Source organism: Dipteris shenzhenensis, chromosome 8 (genome assembly GCF_047967505.1).
Source record: "Dipteris shenzhenensis isolate YYH24624 ecotype China chromosome 8, Dip_SZ_1.0, whole genome shotgun sequence".
NCBI lineage: Eukaryota > Viridiplantae > Streptophyta > Polypodiopsida > Gleicheniales > Dipteridaceae > Dipteris > Dipteris shenzhenensis.
Genome location: NC_141603.1, coordinates 56459374 through 56475256, shown reverse-complemented (window position 1 = coordinate 56475256; position 15883 = coordinate 56459374). Strand labels below are relative to the sequence as shown.

Genomic DNA, 15883 nt, shown 5'->3' with positions numbered 1-15883 from the left:
GGACGCTTAGACAGGCATGCCCTTGGACAAGCCGTGGGTGCAAGTTGCGTTCAAAGACTCGATGATTTGTGGAATTTTGCAATTCACACTACGTATCACATTTCGTTGCATTCTTCATCATTTGCAAGAGCCAAGATATCCGTTGCTGAGAGTTGTTTTTACTTGTGTTATGTCCTCCACGAGGGAGGGAGATAAGACCGTTGCGTTTCTTTGGTGCCTCACACCCCCCGTGTCTGCCGTGCGGCCGATGGGCCGCCCTAGCTCGACACCACGCCCACTTTCGCCCGGCTCCGACGGTTACCCAGGCCTCTCGGTCTAGGTGATTAATTTGTTGAATTCATCAGTGTAGCGCGCGTGCAGCCCAAAACATCTAAGGGCAACGTGGAGGCCATAGGAGGGTGGCATTGCCAAATGTGGTAGGGACGACGAAGGATCACTAGGCAAAGGCGACAAAGGTAGGGCAAGCAAGGCACTAGGCAAAGGGATGTCGGAGGAGTGGCACTGAGGGGCGGCATGACCGATGGAGTGCCGGTGAAATAAGGTAGCACCGTCGATGAGGTAGCGGCAAAAAGGGATGTAGGGGAGGCAACACAGCATGGAGGGGCACAGCGAGGCCGCACGATTCTCAAGCTGGGCTCTTTCCGGTTCGCTCGTCGCTACTAGGGAAATCCTTGTTAGTTTCTTTTCCTCTGCTTAGTGATATGCTTAAACTTGGCAGGTAGCCTTGCCTGATCTAAGGTCCATGTTCTGATTCGGGGGGGAGCATGTCGGCATCCCTCGTGAGCCCGATCTCGACACGTGCACCTTCGGACAATTCGTTCGCAAACTACCACTCCGCGAGGGGACGGACCACCCTTGTGGTGCCTCGCCACTCGGTGCCACCGATCCATTTCAGCCGATCGTGTCGCCCCGGAGGGGCACCTCCTTGGCACCGCTCCCTCCTCTAGCATAGGCAACCATCACCACCCTCCCACTACGAGCCCCCCACCTCCCTCACAAACAACTAACCCTAGTTACCATACACGCTAACTAACCTAACACCAACCCTACACCTTAACTAGCCTAACCTAACCAACATACTAACCTATCAGCCTTAGCCTAACCACAAAAATTAACCTAGGTTAGATCTAGTTAACCTTGAGTTAGAGTGACTATAGACAAACCTTGATTAGTTAAAGTAACTAGTCCAAGCAAACTAATTGAATTGAATTAGTTAGGCTAACTAATGCCAACTAGTCAAACTAACTAAATTGAATTAGTTGGACTAATTAAACCAATTAGAGTAACTGAACTAGGTAAATTAAACTAGTTAGTCTTACTCAAGGTTTAACTCCCTTCAACCTAAGATCCATTAACACTTAAACTTACAAGTATAAGGACCTTCACACCCAACTTAAAGACCAAAGGGCTGCTAATTTTGGCATTAATTTAACCCTCCGTAACTCGCCCATTTGGGACCCAAATTGAGCATGCTTTTAACCCAAATTTCTCATTAAAAAATATCACCGTACAAGGTATTTTCACATCCCATAAAACACCATTTTGGCATCCCTAGCACTCGTTAATTTGTGCACCGTGTGGGCTAATTTTTGCACTAATTTGCTCATAACTTTCCCTCATGGCCTCTGGTGGACGATTCGTTTGCATTGGCAATTCCCACTTTCAAGGGGGACAATCCTAGGCACATTTTTTAGCATGGCATTTGCTAAATTACAAGCACATATCTAACCCCGTAAAGCTCACAATTCCACTGTTGGACTAAAGGAGGACGCACTTGATCAAACCCTCAGCAAGTGTGCACGCAATTATGATTAGGTCGACATCTATGACAACCCTCATCACTGTATTCACCTCCTCCAATCCCCAGCATGGCATATTACCACCATGATGATAATGAGCTGGAGTTGGACAACGATGGCAATAACTTCTTCAACGACCCAAACTTCAACAATAATGGAAGAAGACCGTTGGGAAAGCTTAAACTTCCAAAGTACAATGGCCGAGGTGATCTAGAGAGGTTTATTCAACTCTTTGATGCCACTTATAGAGCGAGAGGTAATCAATCTAATGAGACCAAAGCTGCTTAGTTCCCTAAGACATTGGTTGATGAAGCCTCCAAATGGTACTTAGATCTTCTGGTAGAGGAAGGCACCACATCGGCCTTCCTTTCAAGTCAATTCAAGTGATGATTCTAAACTGAACGCCTTCAAGATGACTCGGCTCTCAAACTAGGCAAGATCAAACAAGGCTATAGAGAAGAAGTGCGCACATATCTAGGCTGAATGAAGCACTTGATTGCCAAATGTGAACCACGCACAAATGACAAATGCTGGACGGCTTGGTTCATTGTCGGTCAAAAAAAGAAGATTCACAAAGATAAGCAGTTACGAGACATTCAATGCTGCTCATGTGGTAGCAGGTAGACATTGAAGATGGGAGAAAGAGAGAGAGGGATGAGAGAGGAGGGGGGGGAAGGGGGGGGAGGGGTGGTAGACAGCATGGCTGTTAAGACACTTGTGTCTTATCATAAGACACTTAAGACACGTGTCTTACCTTAAGACACGTGTCTTACCTTAAGACACTCGTGTTTTAAAAAAAAAAAAAGGGTGGGTGGGGGGTAACAACAACATTGAGTTTGACTTAGCCATGCTATCATCGATGGTGATTTAGATCTAGTAGTGGCAGTGACCTCGTAGATTCGGATTGAATCTTCAGAGATTTGAGTCTCGAGAGTCGAACATTTCCTTTCAATTATATGTATCGAGATGCATATTTCATTCATGTCACATGTGACAAGATTCAATTGTCCGTTTAAACCTTTAAGTACTCAAAACTTGCGAGCTCTTAAGTCGCGAATGTTAACTTTAAGTTTTAAGTCTTGAGTGATGAGTCTTGACTCTTAACTACATTGTACAAGTGCCTTGTTACTTCTTGCATTGTTTAAGTGTAGCTTATTGTACTTCTAGAATCTAGCAGCGAGTTAGCTCACAAGTTATACATTTGTATACTTATACATATATTAATTAAATATTTATTATTATAATCACAATGGTGTGTCTTACGTATCTTATCTTTAAGACAATTTAGACACTCGTGTCTGAAGCATGTCTAACATGTCGTGTCTTAACGTGTCTTACAACCATGGTGGATAGAGAGGAAGTGGGGGGGGGGGGGGTGAAAGAAAAAGGGGTGGTGGTGGTGGAGGGGGGGTGTGTGAAAGGGGGGGTGTGGAGGGGACAGGGGGGTTGGTGGAGGGGGGGAAAGAAGGTTTGTTGGTGGTGGTGGAGAGGGGGGCAAGGGGTGGGATGGTGGTAAAGGGGGTGGGGGGGAGGGAGGGGAAGAGGTGGGGGCAAGGGGAGTGGGGGTGGTTGGGGAGGAGGGGGGTGACTGAAAACTTGACGGAATTTGGAAGGGAGGGGGAGATGATCACCTTCAACATTCTCCAAAATCTTTGTTGATGTATCAAAATTATTAAGGACAACAATAGACAGTGGGTGGATGGCTAGGTCATCACAAACTCAACGATGAGGATGGGAGCAGGATGGCATTCGATGGAGAGAGGGGAGGGTCCTGCATGGGGCTCGAAATTCAAAAGAGGATGGAGGATAGATGTGGAGGAAGATATTGAGGGGGTGGAGAGGGTTTTTATAGGAATGGAGGTGGGAGGGGTTTAGGGTTAAGGTTAAACCCTAAAACCTTCCCATTCACATAAGTTTCCATGGTTATCTCAAATCACTTTTTTGTAAAAAGAAGAAATGTCCAAAACTTTGAGCTCTACACCTTGGTGTCGATTTGATGGCCTTATTTATTCTTTAAGTGGATTTTTTGAAAAGAAATATAAAATTTCTTAAGCTAGTAAGGTTTCTGCTTGGGATTCTTAGCTAGAGGTGGAATTTTTTTTAACTCTCCTAGCCCTTGAGTGATACGTTTGTGATAGTTTGTAGTGGTTTGTCTTTCACACATACTTGCATATGTATCCTTTTTACTTAAGATGTCACAGTCTCCCTAGCAATGGCACCAAATGTTAGCTCTTTCCCATGACTTCCACTGGATGAGTAGGATGTTCAAGGTTTCAAGGCTTTTGTCACCTAGAGATATATAATTGTTGTCGTTTGTAATACAACTATAGCTTAGGACCTTGAGTCATATTCCAGTGAGAGATGTAGGCTCAAGTATGGGAGGCAAACATTGTGCATGCTTGTGTAAAAGGAACGTTCATCAACATGATTGGGATAATGAGGTCTTTCACCTGCATTGGGGGTTTTAAGGTCTAGAAAGAGTTTTAGGGTTCAGAAGGAGGTTTAAGATTGAGAAGAAGTTTCAAGGTTCAGAAGGGGTTCAGGTTTAGAAGGAGGTTCTAGGGGGAGTGGGAGGGAAGGAGGTGGTTTAGGGTAAGGATTTAGGGAAAGCATAGGAGCGGGAGAGAGGGAAGGTGTAAGAGCATGGGGGTGGAGGAGAGAGAAAAGGAGGAGGAGAGGGAGAGTAGGAGTTTCAAGGTTGGAGGAGAGGGGAGAAGGAGACAAAGTTAGGACATGCTTTTGGATGTGGAGTGCAAGGGAGCATGGACACTTAGAGGCAATTGCATAGAACACCAAAATGGAACTCAACACAGTGCCCCAAAGAGAGTGGGCTTTAATTCATCATGGGGTATTTATACAAGTTGGAGAGCTTCTCTCTCTGCATGTTGAAATTGTAAGACTTTCTCTCTTTACATGTAGAACTTGCATCTAGGATGCACATGTAGAAGTTGCATGCAGCAACTCCATGTAGAACATGCATATAGGAATCATATGTAGAACTTGCATGTAGGAATTGGATGTAGGACTTGCATGTAGAACATGCATGTTAGATTCCTAAGACAGATTATTCCTAGCCTTATTCAAGTACAAGCAGAGCTTTACTGCTGCTACTCCACATTCCGTGCTACTTGAGTCCACGTTGACACAGAGTTAACACCCTAGTTGGATTCTTTTGTCCAAATCCTCTGACTTGAAGTGGGTTGTACTGCAGTTGACAGTTGGTTTGCCACTTAGGCAAGGATGTGTTCTGATTACGAATGAAAAATCCAAATCATGCTGCAATAGCTCTCTCGACATAGCCATATCGATGTCATCCTGAGATGCCATTGGGATGGTCCCATCCACCCTTGAGGTTTTCTTTGCATCTCGTTTGCATTTACTTCTTGCTCAATGGCTCATGGATCTACATTCTGCTCGTGTAGGTGCTGCCTCCTAATCTAGTATGCGAAGCAATGGTACTGATTAGTCTACAAAGTTTGACATGCAGACACTCGCTTCTCACTTTCCATTCCACCTTTATGCATTTCGGATGATTCCAATGCCAAACAGCATCAAATCTTATCCATGGATATTAAAACACAATCATTAGTGACTTCATGATCCAATTCTTTGACTACCCTTGAATTATGTATCGACCTTCACCAAACCCATCGGCAAAATGCTTCTGCAAACATAACTTTGATGGTTAACCATCATTTTCTAGCCCCAATATCAGCATCATTGTTGGAAACTTGGGTCTCTAACTTAATAGGGCAGGATCACCAATGTTTTGGGATTCATGTGGAACCCTCAAATGTATTCCAAATAGGAATTCCTAAGGATCTAATCTCGTAGAAAGAAGAGGAAAATTAATGAACAGGTCATAACCGTATACCAAATGTACATCATGTTGACAGCATTGGTGAAAAAATACATATTGCAAAAAACAATACCATTGGAATACAACACAGATAATTATAGAATTACATAATAATGAATGGTAGTTTTGTAAACAAGTGAATAGAAATCTTAGAGAAAATAGTCATATCCATTCATCAGAATTCTCTATAACCATTACATCTCTCTCACACATCTCACATCTCACACATGTCGATTGGACGAGATACACCTGACAGTTGGTATACCCCTCTAAAACTAACCACCATAACTATATGAAAAATAGGAAAATACATATCTGGATAAGCTTACGTATTTATCAGTATATCGGTATCAAAGCCTCCATTTGGGATTTGTGGAGAGAAACTCAATTGCATGTACGTATTTTCTACTAGGATCTAAATATTTGCTCGGCATCCATGCAGAGGTCAGGAAATGGAATCAAAGGGAGAAGCTATAAAGTTAACTACCTTCACGGGTGCAAATTTCCCTGCATGGCAACTTATGGTACAACTCTATCTTATGGAGAAGGGGCTATGGACCGCAGTTTCTAGAGCGAGAAGGAAGACTCAAATAGTAGCAACTTGAAATGGGAAAGTCGTAATCAAAGGGGTCTTGGAATCATCAATAGGGTGCTAGGTGCTCGATATCATCACTATCTCGACCTGACAGTTAGTGTAGTAGAGAATTGGATTGCCATAGTGACAATGTTTAGTGTAGGGTTGAGACACTCAAAGGTATTGTTAAAGCAATAATTTTTTGGTCTCAGCAGGATGGAGGAGAACACGACTCTCGAAGCATGAGTAGGATGAAAGCCATCTTGAGGAAGTTACTGGATCTCCATGTTAAAGTCAAAGATGATGATATAAAAGCAATGCTCTTATCTAGTCTTTCCTCTTCCTACAATAGTATCATGAAGATTCTTCATGTGAACGGTGAGATGATAGTGAATGAGATCGTAGCTACTCTTTTGAATGATGAGCAACATCAGAAACGGAGTTTGGGTTCAGAGAGAGCGCATATATGGCCAAGAAAGTAAAGGCAGTGAAGAAGAGTGACTTGAAATGCACCTATTGTGGTAAATCAGGCTTACTGCTATCGGAAGAAGGAAGCGTTGGCCAAGGAAAACAAAGAAATCATGTCTACTAGTGGCAAAGACAGTATGCATGCAATCACTGAGGAGATGGTTGATCTGTGTGTCATCGAGGGTGGCGATGTAGACTATGACAAGTTTGCCTTCTAAGTGCATGCTGGTATAGTAGCACATAGTGTAGGTTGTGTTTTGGTCCATAAAGTGATCCATCTTGTGAGCCAAAAACACCATGTAGGGTTGAGGCATGTTGTATCACCATTAGGTCTATCGATTAGGTATGTCTTGGAACATGTCACAATTAGGAGGTTGAGCTAGACCTGTTAGTCTAGTTCTCGTCATTTAACTTGGCTTATGGATTGGTTGTGTATTTTTTAGCAGAAAGCCTTTTGTGAGATCTTGCTATTCTTTGTGAGTAATCTTCTTGCTTATGCTCTAGTCCAACTATTAATTTGGGTTCATGACCCATTTGTTTGGGTCCTTTGAGATTGTATTGGTAGGAGCATTTTCATGCAGAAGGTCATATTGCCCATCCTAAGCTTGAGGGGGGTGTTGGAGACCAAGATTTGAAGGGGTCAAATTTAAGGGGGGCTAGTAGAACTATTGCCAAGTGGCATGCTTGTGCACATGGAATGCCTAGAAGAACGAGTTGGTGTCAGACTTTGCTATGATCTTGGCACAATTGTTGGAGGTTTTTCCTCATTTGATTTTGTCACAATGAACGGGCTACTAGTGGTGTCATCTACTTACCTCTCTATATGGAGTCCATGGCTCGGTTGCGAGTTGATATGCTGTGTTGTCCATTCGAGATGTAGTCCTCGTTGTAATCTATAGAATACAAGCTTTGCTTTATGTTCATCTGTTCCTTGCTTAGTGATCAGTTTTAACTGAAGAACCGTAAGGAATAGCAAGATGTGCTAAATAACCGTACCTCTGGTTTTGGTTGTTTGTTGTCTCTTTTTCTCTAGTTTCTTCCTTGTAGCAGGGCTTCCGTTACAAAGTTGCTTCATTCCCTCATTTTGTTGCTCTCACTAGTTCTTGCTTCACTCGTTGGTTTTTTTTTAAAATGAGGTGGTTACTTTGTTTTATAGGGGAGCCATTCAAAACCTCTCTCTTACACTACAAGGTCGACTCTCATTCTTCAGCTCCAGGTAAGGAACTTTTGTTTTTCACTCTTCTTATTTTATTTTATGTTGCAATGGCCATTTGCAAGCGCCTTAAGCACTAGCAAATGTGATGGGCATAGGACCCCTATGTCTCTTCATTCTTGTCCCCTCTGTTTCTCTCTTTCTCTCGCTCTTCCTCTCTTTCTCTCTCTCTCTCTCTCTCTCTCTCTCTCTCTCTTCCCTCTTCCTCTCTTCCTCTCTTTTCTCTCTTCCTCTTCCTCTTTTTCTCTTTTTGTCTTTCCCTCTCTTTCTCTCTTTCTCTCTTTTCTCTCTTTCTCTCTTTCCTCTCTTTTCCTCTCTTTCTCTCTTTCCTCTCTTTTCCTCTCTTTCTCTCTTCCGCTCTTTTCCCTCTTCCTCTTTCTCTCTTTCTCTCTTTCTCTCTTTCCTCTCTTTGCTCTCTTCCTCTTTCTCTCTTTCCTCTCTTTCCTCTCTTTTCCTCTCTTTCTCTCTTTTCGTCTCTTTCTCTCTTCCTCTCTTTTCTCTCTTCATCTTTCTCTCTTTCTCTCTGTTCTCTCTTTCTTTCTTCCTCTTTACCTGTCACTTGCTCTCTTTTCCCATCTTCCTTCTCTCTTACCTATTCTCTTCCCTTCTTCTTTCTTTCTCGCCTTCTCTCTTCTCCTCTCTTTCTTCTTTCTTCTACCTCTCTTCTTTCTGTCTCTTTCTCTCTTTGTCTCTTCCTCTTTCTCTCTTTCTCTCTTTCTCTCTTTTCTCTTCCTTTCATTCTTTCATTCTTCATTCTTCTTTCTTTCATTCTTTCATTCTTCTCTCTTTCTTTGGTTTCCTCTCTTTCTCTCTTCTTCTTTCTCTCTTGCTCTCTTTTCCTTCTTTCTTTTCTTTCCTTTCTTTCTTTCTTCTACTTCATATACCTTATATTAGTACTTCCTCTTTTCTACTCTCTTCTTTTCGCATCTTCCTCTCTTTCTATCTTCGTCACTTTTCCTCTCTTTTTTCTCTTCCTCGTACTCTCTTTCTCTCTTTCTTCCTTTCTTCTTTCTTCTTTTCATCTCTTATCTGTTTCTCTCTACCTCTTTTTTGCTCTCTTTCTCTTGTAGCGTAGATGAGCCTAGTTGACCTGCACAGATATCAATCTCTTATCTAGTTTTGGATTGCCTCATCTCGTGCCTCTCCTAGTGCATTGAGTCTCCCTAGTGTTGGAGCATCAGCATTGCCTACCTGACACGGGTCGCCTTCCACATTTAGTCAGGCATCTTCACCTGGGGGGTGGCAGCGTGCCTTTAGGAAGAGTAAGAAGGGTAGTTGTTGTAGTGGAGGTGCAGTTGCAAATACAGATGAGACGACATAGCTTGCCACTGGTCCCTTCTCCACCCCTGTCGTCGACCGCTCTTCCACCCCTCGCTCCACCACCCCTATCTATACCCCTTGCCATTAGCAAGAGTAGCAGGGGCTCTTGTTGTGGTGGTGGTGCGAGTGCAAATGTAGAGTCTGTACATTCCCACCTCCCCACCCACAATGAGGCACAACTTGTGATGACTGGCCTCGTGCCCCCACTCGCTCCACCACACCTGGCTCCACCCCCGATTGCTCCGCCACCACTCCACCGCCACTCCCTCTAGCATTCCTTTCATACCAGAGTTTCTCGCACGTGAGGATCTTTCATACAATATCAATGAGATGCGAGAGATTATTGAGGATAAGAAGGGGAAAAAAGTCATCACTTATACAAGGCACCTGATGACCTCATATTTCCCAGGGCTATATTCATAGACTGATGCACATAGGATGAGACAGCAAAGAATGCTATCATAGCGGCACTCAAGGAGAGGTTTCCAAACCCCCTAGGATACGAGTTTAATAACGATTACACAAAAACTCGCATGGGCCTCGTTACTCCGACATCGTAGGTTGGAGATAAGAGATAGAATGAAGGCTTGACAGAGAAGGCCTTCGTGGGCATACAAAGAAGATTGGAAGCTTGCCAAGAAAGAGCTCAAAGAATTGCTGGACAAGTTTTCAAATCAAAAGAGGGTGGTGAGGAGATGTCTTACGCATAGGCGCTTTGCACCTCGGGAGTGACGGAAGGGCAAGCTACAAGGCATGGGTGGTAAGTCTATTTCTCTTATAATTTATTGTTCTATTTGTTAAACTACCCATATATGGCACTTCACCTAACTCTCTTAATTTGGGTCCATAGGAATCTGTGATTCATCATCGTCCTACAGACGAGGAGTACAGATATGCACGAAGGGTGTGAGCAAGGACATTTTTCAAATAGCTAGAGCATCAAGGATACAACATCAATTAGGCTACGGTGGTCGGTCATCATGTGAGTCTACTCGAATCATCATTGTTCTCAAGCATGTTTGATTGTACCATTGATTTTACAATTAAGATGTAATATTAATTTTTTAAATTCTTTCAGTCTTAGGGTGGCCATGTGTAAACCCCATGTGATGCAGAAGAGGAGGAGCTTGTAGGTGGGGACGTGGGGGAGAGAGAGGAGGGTAAGGGATATGGTAGAAGAGGAGAGGCCGAGGGATCAACCTGAGGTAGAGACAAGTCAAGTGATACAGATGATGTGTCAAGTGGTTCAGAGGAGGATACGTAGTAGTTTACCTTGTATTTGGCATACCTGCGATAATTTTGCCATTTTACATATCTCATCTTCAAATTTTGTACTACCCTCTTCGAAAGGGAATTTTGGTAATAAGACATGATTTGAGAGTGTTAGGCAATTTTGCACATTCCTACCTCGGATGGCATGTTACCATCTAATAAAATACATATAATAGTGGGACAAAATGGGGCTAAAACAAGCCCTATTTTTGCTCCATAAAAAATTTAAAAGCTTATGTGTTGTGTTATTATATACCAACACTAAATACTAATGCTTTACCAGTGTCAGTATATACTGACACTAGTATTGATGGACATTTATTGACACTAATACCGACAATTTACCTACGCTTTGTATCCGCAAAAAAAGTGTAATTTCTGTCAGTAGTTCCATTGAAAACCAACAAATACCTTGTAGTATCTTCCATAAATCCACCTTTCTAGCCATAAACATCAACGATATCCAACTCCACCATTATCTAATTTCATATTAACCATGCATTGCTTGTTTGAAGGAATCATTTCTATCTTAGTATACTCACATTCCATAATCAAAAAGCTCTTCTTTTCCACATTTTGAGTCTTTGTCCATTTATCGTTCATCAACCCTTGTGCATTCATGTTCCCTTGCCATGCATATATCTCTTCCACATGCTACCAAGGCATCAAAGACTTTGTTGCATTAGTATCCTTGTAGCATGTCCTTACCAAATTTTTCATTTTGACTTGATATGATCTAAGGACTTCTAACTTAAGGGTGCCTATACTATGAAGTTTTTTTTCAAAAGAGGAATTTTCATATTTCTATCTTGAAGTACACATATAATTTTTTTTTGTATAGTCTATCCCAAACTATGGAAGTGACAAAGTCCAAATATAGTGAACAAGCCACTATATTAAATGTAACTTTTTGACATCCTACACCCCTTCAATAGGTGTCACAAATATTTAAATGTAATCTTTTAACTTTCCCTCCCCTGTTTTTAGGTTAAAAAAGTCTCCTCTATAACATTGACACAAATTAATCAGCTTTGATACAATCTATTTACTGCTATCATGTGTATATAGCATGCATATCCCTCAATCAAAAGAATTTCACTTTTATTAAAGAATGTCCTTGAATCAAAATGATTTTTCTTGATTATTTTACATCTTGTGTTACATGATTTAGAGTCTACACATCCTCATGGCAATCATGCACAACCTTCTACTTCCATCTATAAGGTTAAAAACTCTTTTCTTCCTTCACCAACTTGACACTTGTGTAATACCCTGGCTCGATGAGAAATTTGAAGTGTATAACAAAGCTTAACATGTATAATAATTTAAATAGTTATTTTGGCATTCTTATAGCTTGCATGGAGAGGCTTAAACTCTCGAAACCCATTATTAAGAATAAAAATAATCAAGAATGTAATTAAGTTAGATGAATGGCAACCTAAGGTCATACCCCAAAGAGAGAGAGAGAGAGAGAGAGAGAGAGAGAGCAACTGAAAAAACCATTCCAAAAAGGGGGAGACACACCAATTGGCATGCATTTAGGATTTTTAAATTTACAACCTACGATATAGAACAAGGGATTTTAGAGTTCTACTTCATCCTTATGGATTGAAGTTAAAGTCTAAAATTTGAGACTATAAGAAAGTATTCAAGTTGATAAACAAAGTGAGCTAGTACACTTACAAGAGCTTGTTGCGAACAAGATAAAGAAAGACTAACACATGAGTAAACTTCAATGTCCACATTATCAAACCTTCCCCTTTTAGTCCATCAATAGGACAAGAGCATACCACACTTATGAAGGGGCTAGCCCAAAAATCAATAAAAAACTTACTTGAATTCAAAAAGGGTGGCCAAGCCAAAGACCATAAACAAGATTAGGCTGACAACTAGCGGGTACACTACTTGTAGCCTACACTGCTTTGTATTATAATAGATTCAAAACTAAGAGAGATGGGATACTGATACTGTAGTAAAGCTGGAAAGGACTCATTCATGAATCTTTACCAATGATGACTGTACTATAATCCTGAAACCTTGTAAGATCCTCATACTATAAGCCGGACCTCATATCTCGGCAACTATGAGCCGAACAACCTCCAAATGCCGTTCGCATCTCACGGACGGCCAATATGCTACTAGGGTTAAGGTGAAACCTTGTGGGTTACATACAAGGATCCCCTCCTGACAACGTCTAGACATAACTCCCAAACTTCTTACATCCCTTTAGGAAGTTAATAAAACTATGAATGTCACACACATGTTGAATTCTATGAACGAATACTAAGATAGTAGAGAATTTTGCCTATAAAGAGCAAGAGAGATGATGATGACATGTAGCACAATGCATACCTTCTAAGCGATGAAGCTATGATGAATTGCTCATCTCACCATTGATGCAACTAGAGACTAAACTAAGAGAGAGAACTGAGTAAAACACCTCCCCGGTCGACGTACTCCATGCTAGAGTGTCAAATTCTTGCTTCAAATCGTCCAGCAGAATTACAAAGGATGTCCTTCCGCACCTGCTGTGCGGAGCTTCTCTCTTGGAATCCTTGAAAGCTTAGGAAAATACACACGGCTACAAATTCCACGATTGCAAGGCTCTTGGTTGCAGGAACCATGCAGCCTTGCACTACCTACATTTCATCATCATTTCAGTAACCCAACGATGAAACACATCGCCAAATTCGGCAGATCGCATCACAGACCAGTCACTCGTTTGTCGTCTCAATGTGCAGAATTATGGAACTTGGAGCAATCAACAGGAGCTAAGCCCAGGCGATTATTAACTCTATCGAATTCGACGTGGTAATTCTGCTGCATCAGATTACCAATGACGGAGAAGCCAGGGGCGGGCACCTCTTGCATGGCCAAACATTTGGTGCCAGTGGTCGCCTCTGTAAAATAGTTGTCTTGAGGAGGCTGGAAGATCAAGTTCCCTCCAAGAGTCATTGAAAACTCCGGGAAGTGGAGGTCCGCAATGCCAGTAACGTTGTAACACAAATCCAGACCCGCAACAGGATCTATTAAAGGATATTGTACAGACTGTAGGAAGGCAGCGCGGATAACCTCATATGCTGGCTGTGCAAACTGGGCGAGGGTCGTTCCAGAATCGACTATGGTCCCTCCGTTTCCTTGGGCATCAATCTCCCACACAGCAGCAGGAATAGATAGCGGAGTTCCTCCAACCTTGATCTCCTCGACACCCACGTAGTAGAAAGTCTGTGCGAACGGATTCTGTAACAAGGGCGTGTACTGTAGCGGCGTTTGATACGACGTTTCACCAAAAGCCAGCGAACCGCTAATCCAAGACGGTCCAAAGAAATCCGCAAGGCAGTAGGAGAATTTGTTTGCATAAGATTGATCAGATAACTGAGATGACAGCGAAAGCGGCCCTTGTCCCAGGCCTAATACACCTCCTGATTTCTCGAAATTCGGCCCAGCATATTGCCTCCCACAACCCACCAACAAATTTTCGACCTTTACATCGTTCCCGGAGCTCGATCCCAGCGTAATTGATTCGAACGCGAGAGAGCCAGTGGCGAATGACTGATCTGTGTATCCATAGGCAAACTTGCAATGCCTGGATAGTCCATAACAAGCTGGAGGGAAGAAAAATGTTGAGCATTCAGAAGATAAGCAGGATACGGGGTTGAAGGATGAAGAACTCGCAGGATTGAAACTTTGGTTCGTTGTGGAACATTGGCCGACGCAACGAAAACATTTCACCCAAGTAAGATCACTCCCGGTGTCGGCTATGAGGTAAATCTTCTGAGGAGGGGTTCCCACGGAGAGACTGGCAAAGTATTCACCTGCACCCACGGAGGAACCTGAGATAACAAGGCTGGCGAGTTCCGCCCCACGAACCACCGACGAATTGGGAGGACCAGCAGCAAGAGTCGACTGCAAGGACCGCATTGATCTCCTTTTTAGAGTTGTTATCACTCTGTCCATGCGTATTCTGCCCGAGTGAACGGCATTCGCGAGAGCGTCGATGCGATCATCGAAAGCCTGGCGTTCAAGGTTTAGTTGGAAAGGCTGCCGCTGGCCGCTGCGGATTCCATCCCGTATCGCGCTATCCGTCTCTTCACTCTGACGAAGACGAGATCGTTGCTGCTCTAGTGCTGAGCCCGTGAGACAATTAACTCCGTCAATATTCGAGGGACATGCCGTAGCCGTCAAGCATATAAACAGAGCGAGTTGCAAGGAGAGTAGCAAAGCAACGGGATATTCTTTGGGCGGCCTGCCATGGAGACCAGGAGCAAGGAGCTGCTTGAGATTGAACATCAGGCTGCAAGCTGAGCAGCTGAGGAGAGGGGCAGAAAGAAGTAAGTACTGCTAGGAAAACAAGATGGAAAAACAAAATCGAGTTACAACAAGTGGTTGGCAGGTCGGGAAGTATCAGACAACAAGATGGACGATAAGAACGAAGAGGGTGCTGTGGAGTGGAGGGCGGTGATGTAAGAAACCAACAAAAGTGAGCCGGTATTTGCAAGGTACACCGACAGAACAAGCTCAATAAGTGAGCTTGATATTGAGCAGGTGTCCGGGAACCACAACAAGGAGGATGGGATCGACGGAGGGAAAGTCCAGCGAGTGCACGTTAAGGATAAGCTGGTGGTGCAAGCTGGATGCAACAATTGAACAACAACACGGCGAGTGACTGTGCAGTGTCCAGCGTGAACTGTCGTCCTGCAAACCGAGGGAACCTTCCAACAAAGTTAACAGCTCTCGTGGGTGTCAGCCCCAAGTACGCACTTTCAATAAGCTAATGCGGTGCACACTATATGCTCCCCCTCGGGCGAGGAGATACACACGTGTCTGTATCATATACTTCTTTCTTTACAAACAGATTTTATTAAGAGAGCTACAGAAGATAATTTGAATTTGGGCATGTTTGTTTTCTCTTAAAGTAACCTGTATAATGTTAATATTATTACCTGCAAAGCATCACCTTGACTTCAACGAAAAACAAGGGAACCAACCAGAACGAGCAAATCTATAACACAGCTGGACTAGGAAGAGGCCTAGTGTTTTTGGGATACACAAACTGAAACCACGGGGATTCGGGGTTCTACATCGGAGTATATGATTATGATATGTTTGTTGGTGACAAAGCGGTACGATGCGCAACGAATAGAGCGATCCAACGGTCGCCCATTTGCAAAAAATCGAAGGGAGGTGATGATAAGAACACGCTACAAGATAATATTAAAGGGTAACGTGTCGTAGGAAAATTCATCAAGGTCGTTGTCTTCTCTGGGTTGTTTGTTACTTTTGTTCCGGCTAATGAGAAGAAAATGTCAACAGGCAAGTGTGCCCGCCCTACTGAGCATGGTGATGAAAAAGCTTTACGTAGCCGATAAAAGTGTACG

General features: G+C 43.0%; 1 protein-coding gene and 1 non-coding gene across 2 annotated transcripts; both read right to left on the bottom strand.

Annotated features, from left to right (window-relative positions):
- LOC147899715 (5.8S ribosomal RNA) lies at positions 1–154 on the bottom strand. Its single transcript, XR_015541475.1, has one exon. It is a non-coding gene; the product is annotated as a 5.8S ribosomal RNA (ribosomal RNA).
- Positions 155–12910: 12756 nt separating this feature from the next.
- Positions 12911–15246, bottom strand: LOC147899714 (aspartic proteinase CDR1-like). The gene has a single exon (XM_087378099.1). It carries the CDS (start codon positions 14793–14795, stop codon positions 13236–13238), a length of 1560 nt encoding a protein of 519 aa, XP_087234225.1. The 5' UTR covers positions 14796–15246; the 3' UTR covers positions 12911–13235.
- Between the last annotated feature and the right edge of the window lie 637 nt (positions 15247–15883).